This window comes from Xylocopa sonorina, chromosome 10 (genome assembly GCF_050948175.1).
Source record: "Xylocopa sonorina isolate GNS202 chromosome 10, iyXylSono1_principal, whole genome shotgun sequence".
Lineage (NCBI taxonomy): Eukaryota > Metazoa > Arthropoda > Insecta > Hymenoptera > Apidae > Xylocopa > Xylocopa sonorina.
The window spans coordinates 3151842-3166706 of NC_135202.1; the positions used below are offsets into that span (position 1 = coordinate 3151842).

Sequence of the window (14865 nt, forward strand, 5' to 3'; positions counted from 1 at the left end):
GTGAACTTTGAGACACTTTTGGCGGTATTCAAACAATTTTTGGAGCACTGCAAAAGTTAATACGAATTAACTATAACTTGACTACACCTTGAAAGCAAGATTTTTTACTTTCTCTCTTCGGTTTTGTGATATTTTTATTTTTTAAGTAATTCGTTATGTGTAGGATAATTTGAGTTTAATGAAAGTTTTGAAAATTGTTGTGGAAAGTAAATTTATGTAAAATATTTTCATTCATTCTATTTAGAAATTTTTCCTTCTTACTTTGTTTCGTAATGAGGAAACTAAACGCGTACACACGCGATGTTCGGCTGTCCTATTTGAATTCAATAATCAAAATTTCACAATACGCTGTCGTGCTTTATATTACAACATACATCGATATAACAATTATTTCCTATGTTACACGTGAAAAATAAATCTTAACAAGAATTCAACGCAAGCAATATACGATTTGGTAAGTAATATATTTTTAAAAATTCACGTTAATCTTTTCTAAACACACTATACATGTACATTAAGACATGCACACGTGCATTACGAAAAACTCACCTGTTACATGTTCAGACAATTGATCAGCGTACATTTCGACGATCTGAAGAGCTTCCTCTTCAGTGAGATCAGGTGTTTCATACAGACTGACAGAGACTTCTTTCCCATCAAAGCTAAACGACACTTCTCCTCGATCGTCCAACGTGACGGAATGATCTGTTTGCGGTGTGTCGTATAACTGAGACGTTCTTTCTTCATGAATAGTCGAGAGTGACAAGTTCCGAGCGAGTTCGTGGCCATTCGGCGACAACGGTTCTTTCGATTCTTTTCGAACGGGGAATTTATCTGTTCAGCAACGTTTAAAATCGTATGTACTATTCTGACCATTGAGTATATATTATAAAAGCATAGCGAATTCGCGTTGGTGAAGGAACAAATAACTAAAAACTGCCAGATATCTTTTAACCCTTTGCCTACCATATTGTTGCATTGCAATAGTTCTAAGCGCCTCTAAGTGTCTACAGTATCACAAGCACAAGTTTTCCAAGCGCAAGTTTCTAAGCACCTACAATATCACAAGCGCCAGTTTTCTAAGCACCTATAGTATCACAAGCACACGTTTTTTAAGCGCAAGGTTTCCAAGTGCACGTTTTTTAAGCGCGAAGTTTCCAGTCGCACATTTTTCAAGTGCAAGTTTTCCAAGCGCAAGGTTTCCAAGCGCACATTTTTCAAGTGCAAAGTTTCCAAGCGCTTATAGTAGTTTTCTAAGCGCCTACAATATCACTAACGCAAGTTTTCTAAAACATCTACAGTATCAGAATTGCAAGTTTTCCAAGCTCCTACAGTATCACGAGGGCAAGCTTCCTAAGCGTCTACAGTGGTCAAAGGGTTAAATGACGAAGTAATACCAAATTCGCAACGTTCACAGAAGTTTACTGTTTGTGCTATTCTAAAAATGTTCAATACCTTCGAAACCGAGAAGAGACGCAGAACTGCTGACAGTTCCCATGCAATTCGTGGCTTCGCAAGTGTACGTTCCTAAACAGCAGGTGCCATCTTGCCCGGAGATAATCCTGTGAATGTCTCCTGGCTTCAATTCGACGCCATCTTTGTACCACTTCAGGATCGGCTGCGGCACCCCGATCACTTTGCACTCCAAGTTCACCGCGCCCTCTTCCGATAATATAGCGCGCAGACTCTCGAGAAACTTTGGTTTCTTGTAGTGCTTGGGAATGATTAGTTTCAGGAAACAGGAAGTGACGCTTTGACCATGATCGTTGGAAGCCACACACTTCCATTCGGCCTATTTTATCACAGCAAAGTAACGATTAATACTTTTTTAATTTTGCTCTTTTTTGGGAAGAATTACTTACTTGGTCGACAAATTCGAGCTTTCGTACATCGAGGTGACAGGTGCCAAGATTCTCTTTGGCAACCTGATATTTCTCGTTCTCCTCCACTGGCGTGTCGTCCCTGTACCAAGAGAGGCTTGGCTCGGGTGAAATACTGACTGCGAAATTCATTAAGACAAATGTTACCAGTCGTTTCAGATATTGCATTCACGAGAACTTTTTTGTCCCCCTAATATCTATAATTAGAAGGACAGTACAATTTTTCTGTGTTTCTTATATTTATAATTACAAAAATAGTCTAACTTTCCTGAAATGTCGAAAGAAAAGTGAATAAAAAAGAATTCATATGCTTTTGAATTTAATAAAAATATTGATTTCGGAGTAATGTCATTTTGGAAACTGAATTGAAAAAACACTGGTTTTTCTAAAAAATTAATTGCAATTATGATAAAGTCAGACATTTACGATGTACGAATACTTTTCTTTGGTCCCTGAGATAATTAATCCGAAAGATAATTGTGTTACTTCATTTTTTTTTTGAGTAATTTACAGTTTGCACGCGTGTTTTGCACTCTTGCCTTGTATTGTAAATCGAAAATCTTCGTTGATCCTCGCCTCGCAACTCCTGAGACCTTTGACGAAGGTGGGCGGTTGATTCGTGCTCAAAAGTTGAAGACGTTCTTCTTCGTTCAATTGATTCTGGATATCTTCGATCGTTAATTCGGCGGTGCTTTCTGCTTCTCCCATACAATTTTTCGCGATGCAACAATAAGAACCTGCCGAAAGAAATGCAATTACAATTTTAACGATCGGCAACGATATTTTCTCCTCAGTGTTTTCTGAAGATGAAATTCTTTTCGTGTCCGCTAAAGTTAGAACGCGACGACCTTATGAATGAAGCTAATCTTTTCGATTTTTAAGAATTAAAAATGATATACTTTCGATTGAATGTGTTTTAAATAGCGTAATGTTAATACCCAAGGAGTTGGTCCCGGTTAGCTGATAAACATCTCCTGGTTTCAGTTCCTGGCCGTCTTTGAACCACCTGAGCAATGGCGTGGGGAAACCTACGACCTTGCACTCGAAGGACACCAAACCTTCTTCCGTCAGGACAGCTTTCAAGCTTTCCATAAAGCGGGGTTTCCTGTAGTTCTTTGGAACTTGAGAAGAAACAATTTCATAACGCATTTACGAATACAATTCGGTAATTAAGTAGTACAGGTCTAATTTCGACGCTCCATGGTTTGTGATCGATTAAAATTACTAAACGAACGTTCCGCTTTCCACTTACTGGACATTGCAACGTGGCAAGTAGTAAACTGTTTCATATCCTCGGCGCTGGTGGCAACGCACTTCCACTCGCCCTCGTCCATGGCTTCCACAGGATTCACCTCGATGGAATACCCGCCAAGGCCGTCCTCCATCACGTGATACTTTTCGCTGGGCTCGATGCGCCCTTCTTTGTTGTACCACGTAATCATTTTCGGCCATGGTGGTACTTGGACTGTCCCAAAGTTCAGAATTTATTTAATAAAATAAAATTTGTTTCTACAAGATATTGCGCGGAACCAGCGGAATGAAAGTAAAGAAAGCAGATGTACCTTGACAGGAAAGCCGGAGAGTGTCCCCAATTCTGCAATACTCATCCTGCAGAATTTTCATGAAAACAGGAAGAGGACCGGACGGTGTCAACGAATCCGCTGGCTTCAAAGAACCCTCCCTGCTACCTTTTCCAACTACATGCACCTGGTGCATTAAAACCGCGCGTATTTATTCGCAATTTTAAATTTGACTGCAAACTGTTTGTATATCCGTATGCGAAGAGAAATACTGATATCATTTTGAATGACGTACTTTCGAAGAAGAATACGCGATCCCCATGCAGTTAATCGCCTCGCAAGTATAAATGCCAAGGGAGGTCGGGTCATCGGGGTTGGCAGTTAAAGCGAAGACATCGCCAGCTTTGATTTCCTTGTCGTCTTTGAACCATCTCAGTACTGGCGTGGGCACACCTACTACTTTACACTCCAAGGAGACCGTGCCAGTCTCTGTTAGAAGGGCTCGCAGCTCCTCGACGAATTCCGGCCTTTTGTAAGCTTTCGGCACTGACGATTCGATCGAACGATAAATTAGAAACTACTTCGTTGGATTGTTTCAACGCACTAACGTAGAACCAATAAACTTTCCAATTTCATTGAACGAAACAACCTTGTCCAATCGTACAAAAGAAGTTTCTTTCCTTTAGAATAATTGCAACATGAAAAAACTTCAAAAACAATATTCGTCATTGAAATGGATTAATAAGAAGAATAGAATTCGTATCTTTTTCTTCTTTTTAAAGTATAACGAAACGTTCGCAGGTACGAAATGAGTTTCAATCCATTCGCTGCCAATCATGAGTATACGTTTACCGATTGTTAGCACGAGTTTACTCGTTATACTTTAAATGCGTTTCAATGCAAAATTTCTACACTGAGAAGCAAAAAAATATAGAAACAAATGGAGCTTATATAAACGCAAATGTTTCAAACAGAAATGGCGATACTAATACGGTCGCAAAAGTTTGCCGCTGGCAGCGCATTGGTTAAATTTGCGTGGCTTAAAATTTTATATTTGTTTTATAATTCTATGTTGCGATATTTAAGAAAATTCGACGAATACGAAATAGAATAGAATTCAGGGACTGTACCGATGACGGTGAGACGGGAGGTGCAGGAGGATCTGCCGCCACGGTTTTCCGCCATGCATGTCCAGTGCCCTTCGTCCTCCACCGTGACAGGTGCCACGTCGACGCAGTAGAAGTTTCCCTCGTGGACGAAGGAAAATCTCGTGCCCGCGTAGACCGGCTCGGCATTTCTGTGCCAAGTAATCTGGAATCCAACAACAACGACGCGTTAAGAGATTTAAGCCGCGACGGGGCCGGCTGACGTCAGCCATTTGTCAAACAGCGCGCTCGTTCTTCGAAAATGAACAACAACGACGAGTAAACTCGTTGCGTATTTCATTTTTTTTTTATACACGTCGCACTTTGCTATTTTACAATCATCTTTGTTTTCTCTCAAGTAAATCGCACGATGCAGTACTATTTCAGGCGTTCAATAACGTGAAAAGAGTGCGCTTATCGCAAAAAAAATTGTTGAGGTCAGAAAAAACTAAGACAAACCTCAAAACCCCCATAATTTCAGCTTCAACTTGCTACTGGAACTTGTATCGTACAATATAACAGATTAGCCTTAAAAAATATGATAGAAAAAGAAAAATAATACTAAAGATACTCCAGAACTAATTTCCAGAATACGACGTTCCATCGAGTACACGTTAATCATAGCTTAACCCAATCTAAAAATCGTAACTGTTTAACGAAGAACATCGAATTTTACGAACGATAAAAAACCAACTGATGCTGCGAAGGGTTAAACAAACATCCCAGAATCGTCTCGAGAACGTGTGTTGGTACGTTCGAAACAGAAATTCCTCCGTTCCTTCGCACGCCGGATTCTCTCTCCCCTCGAGGAGTTACGTAATCCGGTCAGAGAGTAACCGCGGCGGAAAAAGGAGCATTCGAAAGTTTACGGGGCGGTCTCGGGCGAAACGCGCGCAGATTTAGCCGATCGGCGGGCATAGTTTCCGGCCGTAGTATACGCGCGCGCGTAATAATAGTCGTAATACGACGCACAAGACCGCGTAACGATCATCGTCTTCTGCCTTCCGTCTCCGAATCACGGGTCATGGACCTCGCTGGCTCCCTTTTAGCGCACGTTTACCCGCGTTTCGTCTGGGTAACGGCAGAAATCCGCGGCGATAAGTCACCGTGAGCGACTCCGACTCACCCTTCCGGGTTAATCACCGGCGTTGGCACGGATTCCTCATCGCCTTCCACGGCCTACCAATTTTGGAAGCGCGTTTTAATCGATCGACGCCTGCGATTCTGGCGATCCTGATAAACTGTTGGTAATTGGAATTAAATTTGACTCGATTCAGGCATCGATTGTTGTATTTGAAAAATGGAATAATTTTGTCCATTTATTTTTTTAAATTTATTTATGTAAGGTAGAAGAATAATTTTGGACTTGTTTGGTTATTTACGCTTAATAATAAATATAACATATTATATAAATATATAATATAAATGTATAAAATACCTATACATAATAAATATATAAAAAGAGAGTTTATAAGCTTTCTATGGATTGATTAAAGTAAAATAAATGGAGTTTTAATAGTCTGGTGCTTGAATAATGCATTGCAATTAGTATGCGATTAAAGCGATGGTTTCAAACCGTGAAGTAATTTTAAATGTTTCAAGAATTGATTGATCGATTTTTCGTTTACACACGATTGGATAATCTCACCTTCGGTGTGGTCGAACTTCGAATTTCCACGAGGAATCTAGTTCTGGTGCCAACTTTAACCGCGAGGTTTGTCAGTCTTCGTAAGAAGACTGGCGGGTCACCCTCTTCTGAAATTTGTTCATCGACGCTCAGGTGAATCTTCTTCGAGGACCCTTTGTCGAATCCCTGGCCAACCCTCGTAGCCACCAGAGCGTAAGTTCCCGTGTCGTCTTTCTGCGATTGTTTCAGAGTCAACTGGACGACGTTGCCTCTCATTTGCACCCGGTATCGGTCGGATGGTATTGGTACCTCTCCGCGTGTTCTGCAATAGAATATTACAATTTTCTTCGCGGTATTGGCAGTAAAATGTACCCGTTTGCCATTTTCAAATTCGAATCCCTTTTGCAAATCGAGTTCATCTTTTTTGCAAATTAATATCACCCTTTTGCAAATCAAATTCGTTCTTTTGCGACTCACCTCCAACAAAGTCACCCTTTTCCAGCTCAACTCCTACGCAATTCACCGTTTCGCAAATTGAATAATAATTATCGTTCAAACGAGTAACGGATAACAATAAAAAACTCTGTTTCTTCCAACAACAAAGATAAAGTTGAATTATAAAAATTAAATCTTCGGGAATCTTAATCAAGTTTTTCAACGATATTAACATAGCTGATGTATACGTAGTGATTTGATTATTGGGTCATATTATACATCGGCAAGCATTCCCGGCAGTAAAATAGAAATAACTCCCGTCTCTTCTTTTCATCAATTTTCCAAATCACGCGTTGTATCATCAGAGACGAATATTACGCGGATAACGCCACTGAGTTACGATTTCTCGGTATGCGTGGGCGATCATCTATAAATACCTTTGGACCGAATTTCGTGTATTGAAAGAACAGACCAAAGAAAACGAATACAGAGTCCGTGCGAACTTCTTATCATTCGAAACTGCTTACTTCTTCAACGCCATCAACCCCTACATTTCAGTCAATCTGCATATTTCTTCTATTAAGGTAGTATATAATCGATGAAACTGAAGAACATCATTACGTATTACATCATGTAAGCTTCTTTCTTGTATTATCTCATCAAACTCCATGCATCGTTCGATATTCATTCCTCAGACGAAAAACATAGAAAGTAATGCAGAGAATTTATAAAAGAAGTAAACTAAGGCTACCATTAAAAATATAGAAATCAATAAATTACCACCTATAGGAAAATCATAGAAGCTATAAATCAAGACTACTATAACAAATCATTGAAATTATATTCCTCCTTACAACCCCTATATGTTAACTAATCTAAAAAAACAAATAAAATATATGAAATTAGTATAAAATTACTATAAAATATGTATAGAAAAATCATGGAAGCTGTAAAAAAAAGACTACTATAACAAATCACCAAAATTACACCCCTCTTTACAACCCCTAAATATATATCCAATATAAAAAACAAACAAGATACATAAAATCAGTTTCCACAAATTGTTCACTAAATTTCCTCCACGAAGACCAGAAATGGTGAGCCAAATGATGGCTGAGAGCCGTTCGCCTCGCAACCTCCTCAACCCTCAACGAACGAAGAGATCGTCGCAACGAATCCACGAGGAAAGAACAGTCGTTCGTTGAAAAACGCGGACGACAAGGTTTGCCAGCGAGAAAGCAACGGGGAACGCTTTCTAACGAAACGGGGCCGGTCTTGCGATATCGAAATGTCAGTTTCTGCCCTCGCGTCGGGGCCGATGGCCGAGATCCAATCGGGCCTGCTGATCGACGCGGGTCGACCGTCTGCCTCGCTATTTGCAGTCGGAAAGGTTCGATCCGCTATTATTTGGCGGGCTCGTTCGATTCGGCCGCGAAATCGCGATTGCGCAATCCGTGGTCGCGACGCACGCACCCTTCGCGACCTCGGGGCGCGTTGCACAGGCGCCTCCTCATCGACGCGTCGAACAGATGTATTTAAGTGCGCGTGTGACGCAACGTCTATTTCGTCTAGCCGTAAAACAAATTCTGCGTCCCGCGATCTCGATGATGTTGTCGTTCAAGTTTCTCGAGGGTGCCGCACCCTCATATGTAAACGAATAGAATCGTCTAACGATGAGTTTCAGGGGGTGAATGATGTCAAAATGGGATGAAATGTTGGTAGAAATTGTGTAGAATAAAGAATTAGAAGTGCAATTTAAATTTAATTGGACATTGGCGATGTCACGATTTGTTTAATTTGGTTATAAAAGAATTTGGGGGTTGAAATTGTTGAGCAGGCTCTTTATAATATTTATTACGCGTCAATTGCCATCGCGATGACAATAAAGAATTCCAGAAGAGCTCGAAAACGCGTCCAACGTTCCATTAAGCAATGTTTACAGCTCCTCGCAGTTATTTCAATGTTTACATTCGTAATTCTTAACATGTGTGCAAAAGATGTACGCTATAAACTGACGTATTTAAATAATACGATATCTACATAAAGGGGAGAGAACCGGAAATAGATAGACAAAATTAGAAAATAATTGCTCGTCGTATACAGTATCTGTAAATTTTGTGACGTGTTTAATGAAAAGTAGTTGACAGTATGAAACATCGATTTTGAGATATTATTGTAGCCAAAGGTAGACTAGCTATCTCTAGATATTAATATAGTGTCTAGTGTAAAAATAGTGCACGCCATCGAATTTTTTTCTGACTCACCGACGATCGTGGTGCTAATAAGTGTACCGTATATATCATTGGATTATTTTTTACTTTAATTGATATAACTTTAACAAACTTAAAAATTTGTTATTAATTGAAAGTATTCTGAATTCAATTCAATTTGCACACGAAATTCGAGTACCCCTTTTCCTTTATGAACATAACCAATTCAATGATCAAAAGAATCATTATTCTGTATCTATATGTTGCTAAATTATCTTTTACTTTAATTGATACAACTTTAACATACTTCCCTACACTTAAAAATTTTTATGAAATTGAAAACAATGCTACAATTAATTTAATTTGTGTACGAAATTGGAGTACTAACTCGGTACTAATTCAGTAATAAAAAAAGTCATTGATCTAGTTGCACGATCTTAAAAAAAAAAGTGATTCCCTAATTGAAAAACATCCACATTGTCTGCGTTCTATTATCGTCACAGAACTCGTACAGGTTCGCAGGAAAAGAGAATGGAATCGAAGCGCTAGAGATCAGGAAGAGAAAGAAGAGGTGTAAAATGGAGGCTGGTATCGTGGCCGGAGCCGTTCCCAACGGACTTGCGTCAATCGCACGCGGTTGCACCACTGATCTTTCGCGCTACAGGTATTCCTAGATCGTTGCCAGATATCTGAATGATCCGAACTCTGTGGGCGGCCTCCGAGAAATTCGATCGATACACGCGTTTCCCGCGGCCATCGAACGGCAGATTCTCGTCGTTGCGCGATGGAGTAAAAAGGCGACGAAAATAGGGCAGTAGAGCAATGCCAAGAGTTTTAGCCGCTCTAGATCGTTTGTTTGCCCGAAATACGTTGGAAGCGTGTATCCGATTCTTATTTAGACACGGTCAGACGATAGAAACGCGTGGCTTTCGTGTTTACTCGCTGAAAATCCAACGGACCCCGTCGAATCCCGTACAAAAATTCAATTCGTCGTTCGATTGTTATCGATAACGTATCAGCGAGGTTAACGATTGAAGCGAATCCTCGAGGTTCTACAACCCAACGTACAGCCTTGGATCGGATTGTCGCGGAGACACGGCAGTGTGCAATAGTTGGAAACTTCAGATTTCCGTGGCATTTAGCTAGCGAATGACTAAAATAATCACTCGACGACGAACAGTCAAGTTGGAGTTTAAAATACGAACACGATCCCGAAATATCCTTCATTTATCAACCTGACTTCTGTCAGATTTTCAAATCCACATTTCCCCGACCACTGTACAACGTCCCGTCTCTATCCAAATATAATAAACGTTTCATTAAACGAACAACAGACCAGATCAACTATCAAGATTACAGGAGGAATTCACAAACACTTGGCTGTTACGATTAAAGTGAATCGTACCGGTATCCGGAATGGTCCCCGAGCGAGCCCGTAATGGCGGGTTTGTTGCCATTCGCGCACTTGCAGCAATCGCTCCCCATGTCTCGTCGACCTGTCACCCTTTGAAAATCAGGAGCCAGCACCACCCTCGAGGCGACAGTCACCACCGATCACTCGCGTTCTCCGCGAACGTACCGTCGCGAGGGACGCGCGTAAGTTCCACGCCGCGCTCGCGGCGCTCGAACAAGGGACGCAGAGGCGGATGAAATCCCAGACGACGCATCGATCCTTCCGAGTCCGTCGATCGCGCGCTCGCATCGGTTCTATTATCGCTATTTTATTCGATCGACGTACGGCGCACCGCCACGCATTTGCATCACCCCGCGGAAATGTTGCGTGCAACCGATGCGCGCTGCGACAGGGGATGCAAAAATAAACGCGAGTAGCGTCCCTTCGAGCGGCGCGACCCTGACGCGTCTGCTCGATGACTTCACCGCGAGTAACGAGACCGCGATGGCACCGATGGTCATTCTACGAAACCGGACACTAAACACCACAGACGGACGCGAATTTTCACTGGATTCTTCCTGGTTAAATCTTGGTACTTCATATCCGACAGTCACTCGCGTCGTTCGAAGCGCGCGAAGGCTGTTCGACGGTGGTCGAACAGTTCGGAGGGGAGGTCAGCGTCCGATCGTCGAGCGATCCGTCAACGATCGATCCTGACTGTTCGCTCAGACCTCTCCGTGTCTAATTAACGGCGTGGGTCGAAGCCAAGCGAGGGGAGGGAAAAAGGGGGTGAGAGGTCCGAGCTGTCTTTTGGCCGCTCGTCGATCGTCGCGACGCTCCCTCGGAAGACTGATAGCGAGATGCCAGCGCCAGGTCGTCCGCGCCCGATTTTCCACCTCCACATCCGCCAACCTTCCTATATAGTTCGAAGGGAACTGCAAGCAACGCGCGGGATCCTAGAGAGTCGAAGGAACGCGCGGCGATGGAGCAGCGCCGCGTTTCGTGTTTTCGCGAAAAGTTCGAGCTTGGTCGGATTTAGACACCGCCGAAGGGGCGGCGGGGGATGAACGTCAAAGCGCGTCGGAATTTTCGTAACCAGCGAGAGGAACACTTCCGTCGTCGCGGTGACGTAGCGTCTGAATGGCCGACGAAGCAGACCGTGGCCAACTGATCGCGGAAACGTGCCTCGTCGCTGCCTTTTCCTGTTAGTGGAGTCGGAGGACTAAATATCGGACCGAAGGGGCGTTTTGAAGCTTGTCGAAAGGGAGAAGAATGTTTTTTATTACATTCTGAACGATGGAAGTTCACTTGGCAGATGTTTGTTTTTTAAATTGTTGTCGTTGCTGTTGATCGTCTTCGTTGATTGTATCAGATTTAATGGTGGATCGTTTCTATTGTTGGTATCACAGAGAAAGATGTTTACCGTTCGAATATCACATATTTAATTCATTCGGGCATTTTGTTGAACGATATGTTGAATGGTGGAAGATTTTAATCGATGGAAGGAGACAATCGCCTTTGAAATGCTTTCAGAAAGCAGGTCCTCTGGAAGATACTTGGTACCATTTCAGTTTCGAAATTTAAGTATATTTAGAACTATTTTGACAGCTTTGTTTTTAAATGGTTATGGAGAATATAACTTTTTAACATTATTCGTTAAACTGAAGGTTGCATTACTTTCTCATATTCTTTAATTAATGGAGTTTCATCTAAAAATATCTATTGAAAGTTACAAACTACAATGGATTATGTTATTGTAACGATGTACCTTTTGACAAGTGCGAGTTGCACTACTCTACAATTTCCCTCGTAAAGTGTCTCGACGCATGTGCTCGAAGCGGAAGCCCAGGGAGCATAAGTGAAGTGAGTCAGAAGACGAATCGTCCGAAAAAGACAATAATTACTACCATCGATCCGTCACCCTTCTTGTCTTATTTAAGCAGCGAGGCTAGATGAGCTCATGTCTTGGGTTCCCGAAATAAGCGTTCAAATGCCTATGCACCAAGTCTTACCAGCAATCCTAAAACATCAGATTCAACCCTTCTGTGCGATGGAAGTGGTAGGAAACAAAATCCACCGTAATCAATCTTCCGTTACATATAAGGAACGCGATTGGCACGTGGTAAGTTTTAAGCGTTTCTTTAGAGAAATATCTCAACATGCTAACGTAAAACTCGAAATAACAAAATTAAGTTTGTAGTTCCATTTCAAGAGAAAATGAATGATGAAGAAATGAGTTTAAATACTTTGTAGTTCTGACGATGATTGCTCCTCAATTGAGCAATTTTTGCGCTTTCCGAGACAATGAAACTGCGAGGCGCGGTTGGACGAGCAGGCACGCCCTCGGTGTTGGAAAACTTACGCGAGCATTATATGCAAAAACTCGCGTAACGAAATTACACGAGACGCGGCGTAATTTGGTCCTCCGCGAGAATGAAGTGCGCGACAGCTCGAAATAAACTACGTTTGATCCTTGGCACGTTTCAAGGTTCCCATCCGAAATTATGGCCAATGCTCGAGAATGAACGATAACGCGTAAACAGCGCGCCTTCGATCGTCGCGCGAACGGGGGGTCGTGAACTTTCGGCTGGTCACCAGGCCTGCCCCACGAATTTCCGATCGCGACAGAAAGCCCTCTCGTTTCACTCGCCTCGCTATAATTATCCTCTCATTACATAATTACCGGCGTACGTCTATCGAGACTAAATGGAACGCGTGTGGAATTTCGCTAGAAACAAGTAAACGAAAGTTTAATGACAGACACTCGACGGAAATACAGTTACTGGATACAAGTGTAAAGTTCTAACGAATCAGAGATACTCGATGCCGCTGGACTATTCAAACAGTGCGAGGTGAATAAACTCTTTCACGAATCTTTTTAAGAACGATTTAACGACAGTCTTAATCGAAATAACCTCGTTCACTCTGTTCGTACAGTAAACACGGATAATACTTAATCGTTGCTAAATAATTATGAGATCAAACGTCCGTGTTAAAATTAAAAAGAGATGGCTCCTGTTCGAGATAGTTGTACGTGCAACACCTATTGCAAACGTAAAGAGTCACACGAAACGAGAGACATTTGGTTATTGCTAAATCGTTCGAATCGTTACAAGGTTGGCAAAATCTTATAATTAGATTTCGCAAGTTCTAAAGAGACGAAGGAAAAAGTGAGTAAAATGAGGCTGGACTCACAGTTCGAATCGTAGCTCGTCGAAAACGTCGGACCAACGCAATTTCGGTTCGACGACGATGTCCTCGCCGACGCGTCCATGTACCGGAAGGACCTGATCCGGTTCCAGCCATCTTGGTGGTCCCTTGGCTTTCGTCGTCTGATCTACAAGCGATTGCACGATGAAATCGATCGTCGCGCGATTCTGAACGTCTCGAATCGTTAAAGAGTCGCTGAACGTAATTTCGTTCGAGCGATATGGCGGCAACGCTGTCCGATCGTAGGCGAAAATTTATTATCCGCGGATGTTGCTTGGTATTTGGACCCTCACGTGGTCTAGGAAATGGTTGCAAATACGGCAGTGCACGCGAAAACCGCTGGCGTAAATATAGATTACCTGCGGCGAGGATAACCGCTTAAGAAAATAAAACCGGGCCCTGCGTTTGTGTCTCGCTGCCGTAAATTTATTTCGAATCGAGTAAATTTCGCGCGTCGACCGGCTGCGCCTAGGGAATTCGCGACACGCGCGGATAGCCTCGAACCCGGCATCGCGGTAAATAAATACGTTAAAAAATAAACACGCCTTCGGACACCTCGAATTTTTCTTTTTTTTTTCGCCACGTCGTTTCGCACCGTGACTCGAAATTGGTTTTTACTCTTATTTTTAACGCGGATCTCGGTTCTCGTAAACGCGCGTTATTACCGGTCCCTGGAGTACGCGTAAATCCCGACCATCAGCTTAGTCTCCCTAAACATTTTTTATGTAACATCCATCGTGAAACTACGCGCAACAATGTTGAACGCGTCCACGTTGAAGCATAAAAAAGAATTCCACCGAGCAACGAACGAATCGGCATTCGTCGAACGAGCAGCAAAAATTGGTCGCGCAGCGTTATTGAAGCGTTCTACTAACAACGTATGCTTCCGTTCTCCGGCAACCTTCAACGATTTTGAACCTTCTCCGAGTCGTTCGCGAGCACGGGTTTCGAGTAGCACAGGGACGATAGGTATTCTAGCCGCATAGCTCTTACCTGTTAAGGTCATCTCGTCAGATGATACGAAGACCGATTCTTCCTCGCATTGACATCACTCCCGCAGGGGCCACGGCAGCACGGTCCCGTTCGGCTCGACAAAACGGGGCAACCTGCACGTCCTTCCGGTCGCAGGCTCCGGCGCCTCGAGACCGCGGAAAGCCTCCGTTCCTCCCTCCGGCGACCTATTCCACACTCTGGTGACCCGTGGCACAGCACACCCTGCGCCACGAAATCTGACGGCAGGAGGCCCTGCTCCGGTCTAAAATCGTCTCGACACGCCACTCTCGGCTTCGTCGTTTTAACGAAACGCGCACATGCGCGATGCTGGCAGCGTCGTACACCGCGTCCGGCTGCCCCCGACTGCCTCCTTTCTCCCTTTCTCCCCCTTTTCACACGAGGCACCGCCCCTCCTTTCTTTGCCCCGCTGCTCCATCCCTGATGTAACCCGG

The 14865-nt window shown here is 42.9% G+C and overlaps 2 protein-coding genes across 2 annotated transcripts in view; both read right to left on the minus strand.

The window, feature by feature from the left end:
- LOC143428085 (uncharacterized) overlaps window positions 1–1995 on the minus strand; it is a 49340-nt gene extending 47345 nt beyond the window's left edge. The window contains exons 1-3 of the mRNA XM_076902736.1: window positions 1863–1995; window positions 1456–1792; window positions 550–834 (exon numbers count right to left, since the gene is read on the minus strand). Coding sequence (XP_076758851.1) covers window positions 550–834; window positions 1456–1498 — 328 coding nt within the window. The 5' untranslated portion in view covers window positions 1499–1792; window positions 1863–1995. The remainder of the gene's footprint in view (window positions 1–549; window positions 835–1455; window positions 1793–1862) is intronic.
- LOC143428175 (myosin light chain kinase, smooth muscle-like) lies at window positions 1528–14753 on the minus strand. The gene is made up of 12 exons (XM_076902895.1): window positions 14414–14753; window positions 13406–13547; window positions 6194–6494; window positions 4531–4711; window positions 3696–3946; window positions 3443–3587; window positions 3133–3345; window positions 2819–3001; window positions 2420–2617; window positions 1863–1999; window positions 1637–1792; window positions 1528–1545 (listed from the first exon to the last, which is right to left on the minus strand). Exons 1-12 carry the CDS (start codon window positions 14424–14426, stop codon window positions 1528–1530), a joined length of 1938 nt encoding a protein of 645 aa, XP_076759010.1. The 5' UTR covers window positions 14427–14753.
- Window positions 14754–14865: the final 112 nt, after the last annotated feature.

What these genes read in the sequence shown, in the direction of transcription:
- LOC143428175 (XM_076902895.1), bottom strand. An exon ending in TCGCGTATTCTTCTTCGAAA is followed by an intron (nt 3,588 to 3,695) that starts GTACGTCATTCA and finishes TTAATGCACCAG; the next exon opens with GTGCATGTAGTTGGAAAAGG. An exon ending in TTTTCGATTTACAATACAAG is followed by an intron (nt 2,000 to 2,419) that starts GCAAGAGTGCAA and finishes TGAATTTCGCAG; the next exon opens with TCAGTATTTCACCCGAGCCA.